The sequence below is a fragment of the Pseudophryne corroboree genome, chromosome 1, assembly GCF_028390025.1.
Source record: "Pseudophryne corroboree isolate aPseCor3 chromosome 1, aPseCor3.hap2, whole genome shotgun sequence".
Taxonomy (NCBI): domain Eukaryota; kingdom Metazoa; phylum Chordata; class Amphibia; order Anura; family Myobatrachidae; genus Pseudophryne; species Pseudophryne corroboree.
Window position 1 is genome coordinate 356,799,208 of NC_086444.1, and position 15,070 is coordinate 356,814,277.

Genomic DNA, 15,070 nt, shown 5'->3' on the forward strand with positions numbered 1-15,070 from the left:
TCAGTTGCCATAACATTGCAGTTGTGAGCTGGCTGGTCTTTCCTTGTTCCCACCACAAGGTTAAGGTCTCAGTTTTTTAAGTACCGTTTTAAGACAAATAAAGAGTTGCTCACATATGCACTGTCATAGTGTAGTTGAAGCCATGTGAAACGGAGGTCAGCCAGGGTCTATTTATGGAGAGGACACTGCTACAGTTATGATAAAGGTCCTACAGTGTGTCCAGTGCCGTAACAATTTCCTATTTGTGAATTACTGTGGACAGTTTATTTTACAGGTGCGCCTGAATATGGGCACTCAACACATTATATGGCAAAACCCCTTACCAACACTGTCCCCAGACTCTGTGGTGTCTATTAAGTCTCTTGCTGTTACCTACTACATTCAGAATGCAGTGATTGTTGTTTTTCTCAGGCTTGATCTTAAACCTGCTCATCTCTCTCAGCATACAAGCATGCACATCCAGTTAGGAACCTGAAGGAAGTCTTGCTGAACACTGTATATCTGTATACCCTGTTATCAAATGTAAGGCTGGGGTTTAGTATCAAATGGACAGGTTGGGTGTTGGAACACATTTAAAAGAATGGAAAAAGGTTTGTAGATGATCACAAAATAAATCAGATTATAGATTATGAATGGTTTGCGACAGAAATTATACTGCAGATATGTATCTGTGTAGTGGCTTTCTAGTTTTCAGAACAGGAAGTACTGACCACATAATGACTTGCTGACCGTTAAATACCAGGTTCTGCACAGTTATATGGACTGTTGTGACATACATGCCTCCTACACTGTACATAAAAATCGTCATTAAGAAATGGCTAATGCATTAGACTAGACTAACTGTAGTCTGTATCAACATAACCAACATGCTTGCATATTGCTCACATGTTCTAGGTATATAAAATAGATGAGCACTCTGCTCCTTGACAAACACAGATGTTTAAACACCACATGACTATCAGGTTAAAAGGTACTCTGTTAAATAATGCACTGACTTAAAAGCCTAAAGAGACCAGAAATTAGTAGAGTATTCATCTCTATAAATAATTAGATTAGAAAATACTTACACAGAATTAAAGAGGTAGGCTCTCCCTTGACTTCCCTGAAATGACTGCAAAAAGAAAGACAAAAGATCAGACTAAAACTTTTTAAAAAAAGTACACAAGACAAATACAAGGATAAGAGACCGGTCACACTCACAGAACCTGCAGTGACAGACCATTGGCCTGTGTCCAAATAGGATGAGATCTACCCATTCAAACCTTTTGGCAGAGTAACTGGATCACTGAAGCCTGTCCCTGTGGTTTACAGCAGGGACGTGTGGGGAGGTAAATGGCTGAGGGGGCACTAGCTAGTACCAGAGCCAGATTTACACACAATATATGAGCCCAAGGGTACACGTGGGCATCATACACAGGTGCAGCAGTATACACTGATCGAAATATGGGGAGTCTTAATCGGAGATGTGCAGAAAAGACAGTGCCTCACCTTTCATAGACTTTTTACTCCAGAGTTTTGACTATAAAAATGATTAGAATAATACAAAGAAGATATTTCTAATATATTCTTTGTATTTTTCATATACTTTATATAGTCAAAAGTCTGGTATGTATGTTAGTATGATAGGAAAGGCTCTGTCTCACCGCACGTCACTGGTTTATAGATGGCACACAGAGAAATAGTGGTCATGTTCTGACGCATTTTGCAGCTGTGAGGCTAATTTTCCTTGCTAAACATTCATGGGGGTAAATTTACTAAGATGGGAGTTCTATTTTAGATGGGATGTTGCCCATAGCAACCAATCAGATTCCAGGTATTATTTTCTAGAAGGTGGTAGATAAATGAGAAGTACGATCTGATTGGTTGCTATGGGCAACATCTCATCTTAAATAGATCTCCCATCTTAGTAAATTTACCCCATGGTCTGCTGCTCTGCTCTGTCAGTTCCTTCATTGATTACCTGTATTCTACCATAGTCAATACAAAATACTTTACTTGCTACACATCTACATATAATAATCTTTTAGCTTATCTCAAAATATCTCCCCACTCAACCTCTCTGATCAGAACAAGACCTGCATTTTTCATCGACACTCATAACTTGCTCCCACTCATGGTTACAGAAATTATTTCCGGCTGCACTCACTCTGTGGAATGCCCTCCAACGCATAATAAGACTTTTCCCTAGTCTCCAAAGTTTTAAGTGTTCCCAGAAAAAAAAAAAACACCTCTTCAGGCAAGTTTATCAAACTTCAGAACCATCCACCTAACCTCCATAAGCTATCCTATACAATTACATCCCCTCTATACAGTCGACTCATAATTTTAGATATTTTATCTCTTTCTTCGCTTTCACATCATGATGTCTGCAAGCAAACATTCCTGTGTGACTGTATTCTACAGCCCACTAAGAACCTCTGCAACCTGGCTGGACCATTATGCTATAAAATTACACTTATTCCTGTTTATCAATGCCTATTTCCCTGTAGGTTGTAAGCAAGACCCTCTTACTTCTTTGTCTGTTATTACCCAGTTTTGTTTTATTACTATTTTGTTCAGAACTGTAAAAGGTCAACAACGTATGCTGCCACCACATAAGTAATTGTTAAAAAACAAAAAACAAACAAACAAACAAACAAACAAACAGAAAAGCTTTGGTTTTACACAGCTACTTTTTTCTGACCCTAAAATGAGGATATCTAAAAAAGAAAAGAAGAAAAAATAATAATAATTATATATGATAAAAAGGATGAAGCCATAAATTAGAGCACATATAAAACATTCTGCTAGTGGGACAGTAAGTAGATAGAACACAACACCCTACTGAAACCAAGACCGCTAACACATAGACAAGGCTTTAGCCACCCAAAATTCATAATACCACAACCAAACCTCAGATATATATTACAAAGCTCTCAATCACCCAAAGCTCCTAGATGAAAGGAAAAGTAATGACAAAGATAATCATGACGACTTCTTCATTACTCTACCGCTTAAGAGCACTTTACAATGACAAGAAAGGCTTACTAACCTCATTCCTGCAAGAATGATTCACAAGTATAACAGGATACTACTATACTATGCTTAAACTACAGAGTGTATAGTTTGACATGATCTATATGATGTTAGTCATTGTGCACAAGGGTACCAATTGTAATTTGACTTGTGTTCTTAAGGTCTATTAAACATTCTTTTAGTTTGATAATCATACATTTATTTAAGCAAAATGTACTACTAGAGCATAAACATACTTTGTGACAAGAGTGCGCTACATAACAATATTGATAGGTGTCTTAATAGTAATGTTTGTTTGGCAAGTTCAGTGATCAAACTATTAAAGTTTTGTTAAAAAAAAAAAAAAAATACCAAAACACACAACTCTCAATCAACTAAAGATTCAAAGTAAAACAACCTACTCCAAGGGGTATCTGGATGATAGGTCAACAGTTAATAGGTCGACATGAGGTTTTTTTTTTAAACAAAAATTTATTTTTAACTTTTTCATACTTTACAATCTACGTGGACTACGACTGGGAATAGTAACCTGTGTTGAGCGCATCGGTAGCAGAGCGAGGGGACGTGGTGCTCTAATTGGGGTTCCCGGTCATTTTACACAGTAAATATATGTATTTTTTAAACACAGTCATGTCGACCTTTTCAGTGACGACCCTTTTCCCATGGTAGCCTAGACACTGTTGACCTTTTTCAGGTCGACCCAATGATCCACACCCCTACAAGGCACCTAAACAGATTTTATTACAGAGGAAAAACTGGGCTCCAACTCGATATAAAAATTCTACACACCCTTATTGTGATTTCGGGTTTTTGCTGAGTAAGGCCTGAAATCAGATACTATCTTTTATTTGTTATTCGCCACAAGGTGCACATAGAACCGTATAAAAGGTAACAAAAACAAGTGCAGTGAATTGTATAAATACAACTAGTAGTTTGTACCAGTAATTCACCTAGCCGCTATTTGTCAGGTTTTTTTTTTCATGTCTTCCTCCTAATCTTTGTCCCCATTACACCCCCCATCGGTCTCTCTCTCTTCTGTTTTCCTTCATCGAGCTAGTGTCCTGCATTTCTTTCCCTCCAATGTGTTTGTCTTTCTCACAGGAATATAAAAGATAAATACAAACCATATAATAAAACTACAGAAAAGGAATGACAGATGTGTCACTGAAGGGGAGGAGAAGTGAAAGCTAGTGATAGTGTAAGGAAAGAGCGATAGTGTAAGGAAACAAGAGCGAAGAGGGCTCTGACCAAAAGTTTATCTTCTACAGGTATTAGGTACACAGTTGGAAGATGACCTAGGAAGGAGATACGGCGAGTAAAGTTGGGTACATACTAGAGCGACTTGACCACTGACCCGCCATCACGCATACTGAGCACCCGATTAGGTAAGTTATACACATTTACCAATCGGCTGCTTAATAGGTCGGACCTCACATCACAGCTGGGCAGGCATTTGAATGCCCAGCTGTGACTTTAGTACCTGCAGATATATCAGGCATCGACTGTGCTGCAAGGCCAACATACGTCTGTGAACGATGTCGTTCATAGACATATCAGGTGTACACACCTGTCGATCCGCAAGCGATATATCGTCTACTGTGTACACAGCGTAAGAGGAGGAAGTGAAAGAGAGTAGTTAAGAGGTGGGATGCTAGACTACACTGAAAAGGTATGTCTTGAGTGAAAAAGTTAGATTTGGGAAACGGTATCATTCCAAAAGTAGTCCAGGCAGGAATCCCAAGTGCATTGGAAAAGATTTTAGTGGCATCTGGGGTGAGGAAAGGACAAATCCTTTATGTGGGGTGAGGAGAGGGCAGAATTATGGATGGCACAGACACAGCAGGCAGAAGAGAGTGGGGAGAAATCGGTTATAGAATTCCTGGAGGTACAGTCTTAGCGGTGTAAAGTTTCACAAAGCACTTAGACATCAAGGATAAAATGGCAGAAAGGCAGTTAGAAAGGTGACTGAGTAATGAGGTCACAGTGAAAATTTGAGTGTCATCAGCGTAAATATGGTAGAGGGAGCTGAAGGGAATAATGTTATTTCCAAGGACGAATGTGCAGAAAGACGAGAGAAGGGGCGAAGAATGGATCCTTGGGTTACACCCACTGGAAGAGGAAATACAGAGGAGGTGGAGTTAGAGAAAAACTGAGGACTGGTTAAAGAGGTAGGAGGAGAACCAGGAGAGGACAGAGTCACATCTGCAGTAGAGGGTGTGAAGAAGGAGAGGGTGGGCAACATTGAAGGACGCAGACAGTTCAAGGAAGATGGGAAGAGAGAAGTGACCCTGGATTTGTCTGTTGGGAGGGCAGTTTCAGTGGAGTCGAAGAGGCAAAAAGTAGATTATAGCGAATCTAGAAGGGAGTGAGCATTTAGAAATGGGAAAATGCAGAGGTAGACAATACGCACAAGGGAAGGTGAGAAGACGATAGTTTGAGAGAGATTCAGGGTTGAGAGAGGGTAAATCATTTCAGACCTTTTTCACCTTTACAGTGACTCACAGCCTACAACATGCAAGAGAAAAACAAATAAATAAACCATTTTAGGAGAAAGGCTCCACGGTTTCAAGAGTGTGCATATCCTTTCATAATGTGGTTATAGATGCAGATCACGGTATCCGGACTCCAGGTCGACAACAAAAAGGTCGACGCCAATTGGTCAACACACCTTAGGTCGACATGGACAAAAGGTCGGCAGGAACAAGGTCGACATGGAAAAAGGTCGACATGAGTTTTTCACAATTTTTTTCTTTTTTGGAACTTTTTTCATACTTAACGATCCACGTGGACTACGATTGGAACGGTAATCTGTGCCGAGCGAAGCGGAGCCGAGTGAAGGCACCATGCGAGGGGACGCGGTGCACTAATTGGGGTTCCCGGTCACTCTACGAAGAAAACGACACCAAAAAAAAAAACATTAAAAAAAAACTCATGTCGACCTTTTTCCATGTCGACCTTGTGTCCATGTCGACCTAAGGTGTGTCGACCAACTGGCGTCGACCTAAGGTGTGTCAACCTTTTTGTTGTCGACCTGGAGTCCCAGACCCGCAGATCCCTGTAGTGGTATGGGTGTAATGGAAATGTAGAACTGAAATTTGTGTCTGTTGCCACCAAGGAGTTCAGAGGAGGAGACTGGCCACTCATTGCTTGAACCAAATTATTCAGACAGTTTACAGACACATAATAGCAAAGCAAAAAAAAAAAAAAAAAAAAATTTTTTTTTTCATTCTTTGAATTATGTGTTCAGTATGTGGCACAAATAAAAGTTCTCAAATCTCTTGGATTTTATTTATTTATTAACTACACAACCTAGAGAATCCAAAAGTTAAAATCCACTAACTTGCCAACTGGTATTGGAAAACCAGAAGTTCAAACACAAAGTTGTATATATTACATACACACACATATATACACATCTTAGCTATATATCCACACAGGTAAATATACAACCTCATTTGGACTCTTGGGAGTGAGACAGGCAGGTCACTAAAATCTATAATAACGACATCTAAAAGGTTAATATGTTCTCTCAGGCATCCTATCATACTTGTCTGCGTTTAACAACAGCTGAAGAGACAGGACACCTGGGTGTGCTATATACTCCTTTCTTATTTGTTGTTAAAGCTTTCTTATTTTAACTCTGAAAGTGGCAGTAAAAAAAAACACATGATAGCCACAAATGCAGTCGATTCCTAAAATGTAATGTATTTAACCAATCAGAAGATATCCTTAGTTTGCCAATGCTGGCCGTATAGAAACCAATTCCTCACATAGATTGCTTCACATACAGAGGTGTCCTCCTACATCCTTGCTGCAGTCACATTAAACAACCCTTCCAGTCGTGCCTAATCGGGAGCTCTTTTACTAACACTGGGCATCTTTTTGTGCATTTTTCCTTAAAAAATAGACTATGTTGATTAAAACTATATGTGGCATGCCTTTATTCTGTGTTCAACTGCGGTTGTATCTGCAGACAAAATGCTAGGTTACAGCAATGTGAATAAGAGGCATTTCTGGGAGGAAAAAAAAAAAAGGGGGAGATGCCCGAAGTTAGCTGGGCTGCCGGCACAATCACGCTAGGCATCTCGCGGTGCAAGGTGTATTGAGGCTAGATGTAGGAGGACACATCTGTAGCTAACAAATGGGGCCTCACAGAACAGAAATACATTCCATTTGTGTGCACAGGGTATGAAAGTTATATTATCTTTAGGGGGAAATTTAATTAGCCGTGGGATTTACTGAAGACATTTAGCTCCGGGTTAAGTGCTTACAAATATTCAATATATCTACAGAAAGAGAGATAAAGAGTACCAACCAGCCAATTCCTGTCATTTTTCAAACCCAGCCTGTAGCATGGCAGTTGGCTGGTACTTTATCTCTGTATGACTATTGCTCTTCAAGGCTTAGTACATAGGGGGTCATTCTGACCTGATCACTTGCTACAGTTCTTCGCAGCGCAGAGATCAGGTCAGAACTGCGCCGGCGCATGGCTGACAGCCGACAGCTGTCGTTGCCTAGCGATCGCCTCTGCCTGATTGACAGGCAGAGGCGGTCGCTGGGCAGGAGGGGGCGGCACGGCGGCATTTGGCCGCCGTTTTGTGGGCGCGGTCCAGCCAACGCAGGAGTGGCCGTACCGTGCGGGGGGGGGGGGCGGCAGTGGCCGCGTGGCGTCACACGCAACCGCTGCGAGACGGGCAGCGACGAGTAACTCCCGGCCTGCCGCAGGAGCTCTGCTGGCTGGGAGTTACTCTTCAAGTACAAAAGCATCGCCGCTGTGTGATGCTTCTGTACTTCTGCGGGGGAGCGCACTAGCCCTGTGCTGGGCGTCCCCCCCGCATGTCAGTGTAAGTGATCATAGCTGTGCAAAAGTTAGCACAGCTACGATCAGGTCGGAATGACCCGCATAGACCTCTAGGTCTCTCTGCAGCACTGGGACGATAACGGGTTTCTAGACTGTAGCAGCATTTTTTCAGCAAAGCACAAATCAACTGTGGCTAGCTGGCAAGGCTATGCTATTTTCATAACATGGACAAGTAAGATGACATTCCTGGAGTGATATTTACCTTGGATATCAACTCATCATGATTGGCTAAGTGAGCTCTACAGTGGATACAGCTGTACGTCCTGTGACAGTTTGGCAAATAAGCCTGGAAAGTTTTGGATTTTGTCATTTTCACCATGTCTGCTGGTGGCTCCTCACTCAGCTCGGGGCTGGCACTGGAAGAATTACAACTTTGCTGTAGTCGCTGACAAAAGAAACACTGGAATATGCAAGCAAAAGCCGTTGTTGGTTTGGGGAGTGTGTGGCACTTCCCACACAGATGCCAGGAGAGAAAGTCAACCTGTGAGGAAAGAACAGAAATAAAAATGAAAAGATTTACAATAACTTCCACTAATTTCTACTACTAGTATGAACACTCAATGGCCATACCTCTATAAAACATGTGTACAGTTTGAAAACCTTGTATGTGTCCTCCCAATATGGCAACATCAATGGAAATATTAAATCATTTTTACTATCCTGCCAATGTCTAATTAAGATTTGGACACGGTTAATGGAAGCCTGTTCACATGAACAAGCTGTGTGTTAAATGTAGGTCTGTTTTTATATAGAACACATGAAACCCAGTCTGATACTAGAAACAATTGTTTTTAAGGTTACCATACACAGTAGTGTTTTACTTACTTTACTGTATGCTGTATATACATTTTGTCTACCTTTTTTTGCATTCCAGCAAATGTTTCGGAAAGCCTACACATAATTTATTAATAAAATACATAATAGAATTACCAGATCCACATTTTTACTAACAGTAAAACTCTAGTGAGTATAAGACCTTTAGCAATTTGTGACAGTTCTCCTGACCATCTTCTAAACAATACAGACTATGTTTATAGAATTATCCACCACAAAATGCCCCAGACAGTCCTGCACACATCTGCAAACAGCCTGACCGTTTATAGTTATTATTTTCCTACATAAAGGTTTGTTTTTGTTTTTGTTTTTAACAGGTTGAGTATCCCTTATCCAAAAGTCTTGGGACCAAAAGTATTTTGGATATGGGATTTTTCCGTATTTTGGAATAATTGCATACCATAATGAGATATCATGACAATGGGACCTAAGTCTAAGCACAGAATGCATTTATGTTTCATATACACCTTATTATACACACAGCCTGAAGGTAATTTTAGCCAATATTTTTAATAACTTTGTGCATTAAACAAAGTGTGTGTACATTAACACAATTCATTTATGTTTCATATATACCTTATACCCATAGCCTGAAGGTCATTTAATACAATATTTTTAATACATGTGTATTAAACAAAGTTTGTGTACATTGAGCCATCAGAAAACAAAGGTTTTACTATCCAAGTCTCACTCAAAAAATTCCGTATTTCGGAATATTTGGATATGGGATACTCAACATGTACTACATTTTTTGATTGTATTTATTCCAGTTCCTGCAACCAAAGATGTATGGGGGAACACTGGGCAGAGTACTACTGACTTTTCACATACAAATATAATGTGTTGTTGTAGTAGTTAGTATTACTGTTCTCATCTTTGAAGTCTTGGGTTCGGTTGCCACCAAGACATAGACTGTAAGCTCTGCTGGGTCAGGGACTGATGTGAATGACTTAATATTCGGTGTATACTGCTGATCTAAATGTATGTATTATTATATACATAATACCCACAAACACAAAATGTCCCAGTGTGAAGACTGTAGTATTTCCTAGTAGAAGTGTCAATAGAACAATGCACTGGATCTGCTTCCTCCATAGCTGTAAATACAGTGAACACTAAACAAACAACATTTTACAAGCTAAGCAAATGAAATCTGAGTCTGGAAGATAAGAATAGGGAAATAAACACAGCATACTGCAACTGCAACCTTAGCAGCACAGCCATTAATAGATAACTAGAAGAGTATATTGTGTACTATGCAAGTGGGATGGATACGAATCAGTAGAAATGGTAATGGGTATCAATAAAGTAGTACTGCTTTAATTGCATTTATTTTATTCCCACCCCAATAGAGTGATTAATATATATCTTCTTATAGGAACAGTCTGTGAGTAATTCTGTAAGTCATGTTGTAATCGCATTAAAAGTGGAACTGGAGAGAAATACATGGACCTGAAATGTGCAGCAGCAGCAGCACCCCCAGGCTTAATCATCAGGATGAATGCACAACAACATTCTCAAGAATACTTCAGACATGTGAAATGTTGATAAAAGCTCAATTGTTATACTGATAACGTATACATTTATCACTGGCATGAACTTTCTGCTGGAAATAGGTTTTCTTTTTAACGTTTTAGCAAACGCTCTTGACAGAGTTTAAAATGAGTAGCACGCAATCTTTCTGCTGCAATTGGAAACAGTTACCATCTAATTGCACCCATTACTGGTAATGAACCTGTCATAACATTATTAGACAATGTATGGGGAATCAGCAAACAAATATCCCAAAACGGCATATATTTAATCTTCCCCAAAAAGACAACTGTCACAATAATAAATGATTACTGCTACAGATATGGTATTTTGTTTACATGTACAGTACATCATTTATTGGATAGAAATAATACTAAACTATAACCGTGAATAAAACAATTTACAATCCCTTAAATTCTCTATCAATATACTAAGCAAACAGCACAACTTTCAATAGAACATCTATGGAGTATTTACAGGAAAAAGCCAAGGGAAGTAAGCACAGGGTGATTAAACCAAAACACCAGGATATATAGACAAAGACAGAAGACTATGAGCATGTGCAGGCTGGAGCCAGAAACCAAGGCTCCACCCCTCAATGTGACATGTACACTCCAAAGGCTCCGCCTAAACACAAGGTACTAAGTAGGTCAGGCATGTCCAAACTGCGGCCCTCCAGCTGTTGAGAAACTACACATCCCAGCATTCTCTGACATTAAAACTGTGTCAGGGCATGCTGGGATGTGTAGTTTCTCAACAGCTGGAGGGCCACAGTTTGGACATGCCTGAAGTAGGTGCTCAGGAGTTATCACTGACACTCCAGGCAGCTTTTTCAGAAGTGCAGTCATTGTATGTACTGTAGAATACTACTGCTTAAACCAAATACTATGTTAAACAATAGAATACAAGTAATCCAAACCACAACACAGATGGGTCCCCCCCCCCCCCCCCCCAAATGTGCCTACAGAAAATAAAGCAATGCAATACTATGAAGCCAAGGGGGTGTTAGGCAGGTTACATACACTCTAATGTTGCCACAACACAAGAAACTATGGACTATATGTAGACTCTGCGTTGTTGTTTTTTGGAGACTGTCTTGGGGACTATAAACATGCAGCAGACACCAAGCAGGGAGGCTGTCTCCAGTATGTATAATATATTCATAAAATTTGTATATAGAACATCAACTGCTTGTTTGTACCAAAAACATTAAGACCTGTTTTGTGGCACAAACAACTGGACGATGATGATATAAATAGAATTTGGCTCCAGCCTCCCTTTCAAACAAAGGAGAAAAGCACATGGCAGACATATCTTTTGTTATTATTCTCACGAGCACCAAGCCACATCCCCAGATAATCTGTAGTGTGGTTTGAGAGGTTTACGGCAAAGAATTGAAAACTGGAGAGAATAAAATGATTGACAAAAATCAAAATGTACAGGAATAAAAACAATAAATAATCATTATTATAGTAGCTTAAAGAAAAGTACAAGTGCTTACATTTTAATACAGACAGGTTGTAATAGGTTCTAAAAAAAAAAAAAAAAAAGCAAACAAACACACTGATGATCTCATCAATGTATCTTTGTTCAGACAACCATAAACACTGCACTAATATAAAGATTAGAACAGACCAAACACAAGGCGCTGAACACAAAAGAGGTTTCCTTGTTACAGACGTGCAAGAAAACAATTTGAAGGGATTTCTGGAACAAAATCCACTGAGATCGTTGTTTCCTATGCCAAAGAATGAGCACAGTAATCAAGGCATGCTGTCTACAAGAGCGACTGGATTCAGAAACTCTCAGTTGGCTTCTATAAATAGAAATGGTTTCAGCCAGTGAGACAAGTCTCAGTGACAGCTTGGGGGTAATTACACTGTAATACATGGACGGTCAACATTCATACAACCCTAAAAAGAAGTGTGCCTGCATTGTCTGCCCAAAATGGCAAGAATAAAGAGAGAAACGTGGAGGGGGAAGGTTTGAACAAATCTCTGTATGGATATAGCTGATGGCAGGAAGAGGAAGCAGACAGAAAATATTTAAGTCGACTACAGTAAACCCTTTATTGGAAAAAAACTATCTTAATGCTATTACGCACTGCTTGTGGGTTAAGCATACAGCTTTAATCCTTTCTAAGACAAGTGAACTACAGTAGGTAGACAATTCCTTCTCCATAGTCAACAGAAATGTACTATATACGTGGTTAACATGTAAAATAAATAATACATGAATTCCTTTTAAACATGACAGAAGTATTTTAGGGAAGGTGATGCACTCAAGTGAAAACCAAGCACTCTCAATCCCAGAAAAATATCAGACATCTCATGCAATGAGAATGTGCCATACACAATATAATACTGCAATTATTACATGTACTTAACCTCTTCACAGACTATCCAAGGCAAGGTGATGAGTTATAGCGGTTAGTCACTTTGTTAACATGTTTAACAATGACATGTTATTATCTACATCACTAGGAGTGATAATTATCCCTTGCTTTTTGTAACAAACAACCTGGCAGTTCAGCTGTGTTATTACCTGGATGGTATGTGCATGACTTATTAAACTAGAAAGGAGCACAATGACGCAACAAATATTTATTAAAAAAACAAACAAAAAACACCACACACTAAGGGGGGTATTTATTAAAGCTTATAGGAGATATATTTGTGAGAGATAAAGTACTAGCTAATCAGCTTCCTCCTAACAGGCTGTGTCTGAAAAATGGCAGTGAGAAGCATACTGGTAGGTACTTGATCTCTCACAACTTTGTTAAAATCCCCCACTTACTGTCTAAATTAGGTCATACGGGGTATGCATGTACCAAGGCGGGCATTTGTACTTGACTTACAAAAAACAATATTTTTATATTCTGGTATAACAAACACAAGTCACTTTGTATAGACAGCCCAATAATATAGATTATTTGTACTCTGACAGAGAATTTGTATCTACCATGTGAAAGGTAATGTAAAGTGATGTAACACATTCCATGTATAGCTAGGTATGTGAGTAGTATTGCTGGTGGGTCCAGATGAACAATAGTCTCACTTTAACAAGAGACTGTGCTGGCTTTGTTTACGTATCCAATGCATGAACAACATGGTGTCTATCCCAGCAGGAACAATACATTGTTGTGGGACTAGACTAACACTGCATCTCGTGTGTGTGGTCACTAAAGATAAGCACATGCCCTACAGATGATCAACAAGTGTGTCAGTGCTCCTAGTCTCTATCACCCGGATGATCACAGCAGCCTCGGCCCATCCACGTCCCGCCACTGCTCTGCACAGGGCTCCTCACACACTCTGCGGCACACACCAGTGAGAGGGCCCCGTGCCCTGTATATACCAACCCGAGTATGACCTATAGGACTTGTACATGGCCACCTACCCCCCTCCATGCTCCTCCAACAGCTTTTGCCTCAAACCCACTGTCACTGTGCCCATCACCAACCTACTGAGCGGCCTCCACCTCCCTCACTCTGAGGTGAGACCCCCAACTCTCCTCAGACACAGCAGTCTCCCCTCTTCCTGCAGCCACATTGCGCCCTGTGTCTCCCCCCTCCTTACTCGTTGCCTCTTGTTCCCTCTTCTCTTAAATCCTCGTCAACATGTACGTGGCTCATTCTCCGGGCGGCTCTGCTCCCCGCCGCCACCACCTCCGCCTCCTCCCGCCGCTTTGTTTTGTTTCTGACTGAAAACCGATCAACGGCGGTTTAGAGCGAAGGGGGGAGCCAACCTAACAACACTGTCCGCGACAACGAATCACATCGCAGCTACCTTACACCGTCACAATGTCGGGAACCAACAGCCCAGTGGCCCAGAACACTGGAGCAGGACTAGCCAATGGCTGCCCGAATACTTGTGCGTCATAACCAATGGGTCGTCGGCTTTCGTGAGCACCGACCAATGGCGACCTTAGCTTTCCTCGAGACAAAGGATGTTTTGGTTGCGGTTGGGGAGGAGACTGGAATAGAAGGCGTGGTTTAGAATGATAACAGACGTTCTGTAGAGCCGTGCTCACCGATTGGTTGCGAATGATGACAGTTGTGATTTTTAACCAATCAGATGTGGAGGGCAGGAGTCTTAGTGCTGTTGTTTGGGTTTCTAATAACAGACGCGAGCCCGGATGGCAACGCGACAGTGGGGAGGAGCTACGGGGACGCGCGAAGGCAGATAAACAACAGGCGCGTGACTAATGTGCATGGGTCGCTGCAGTAACACACAAGCTCCTTAACTCGTTACTGTCGGGTCATGTGTCCAGTGCGGTCCGGCCACACGCACCCGCACCAGCCCCTTGTAGTCTGGTTGCTGCAGTATTGTAATCTTGAATTATGGCTAAATTGTAAATGGCGTCCGCCAGCCAACATGCTGTAACCATAATTACTCGAGGATTCATTTAATGGCCATTCTTTGCTGGTGGCATGTTTTGTTTAGTATTGCAGGGGGACTAACGCATACCTCCCAACATGACCCTCTCCAGGAGGGACACAATGCTCTGCTCCTGGTCTTCCCTCTTAATTTCTGATTGCCATCACCTGTGCAGAAACACCTTTCTTATCCATTCACCTGTTCAATACAGGTGCCAGCAATCATAAATTAGGAGAAAAGTCCAGAAGCAGAGCATTGTGTCCCTCCCGGAGAGGGTCATGTTGGGAGGTATGCTAACGAGTTTCTAATGTTTGACATAACTTGCATGGTGGTAAAGCAAGGTCATCCTCCTCAGCGGTGTCTCCTGTATTGCTTTCACAATGGTACTCTGGAATTGGACGGGCTATAGGGACCACACTGCCAACCACATCTATAGATGGCGTTAGCG

The 15,070-nt window shown here is 41.0% G+C and overlaps 1 protein-coding gene across 2 annotated transcripts in view; it reads right to left on the bottom strand.

The window, feature by feature from the left end:
- YPEL1 (yippee like 1) overlaps window positions 1-14,025 on the bottom strand; it is a 49,956-nt gene extending 35,931 nt beyond the window's left edge. The window contains exons 1-3 of one of the 2 annotated variants that reach the window (XM_063964779.1): window positions 13,822-14,025; window positions 8,079-8,357; window positions 1,068-1,111 (exon numbers count right to left, since the gene is read on the bottom strand). In XM_063964779.1, coding sequence (XP_063820849.1) covers window positions 1,068-1,111; window positions 8,079-8,195 — 161 coding nt within the window. In that variant the 5' untranslated portion in view covers window positions 8,196-8,357; window positions 13,822-14,025. Of the gene's footprint in view, window positions 1-1,067; window positions 1,112-8,078; window positions 8,358-13,821 lie in introns of those variants that run through there. The other variant, XM_063964778.1, reaches the window with a different exon arrangement.
- Between the last annotated feature and the right edge of the window lie 1,045 nt (window positions 14,026-15,070).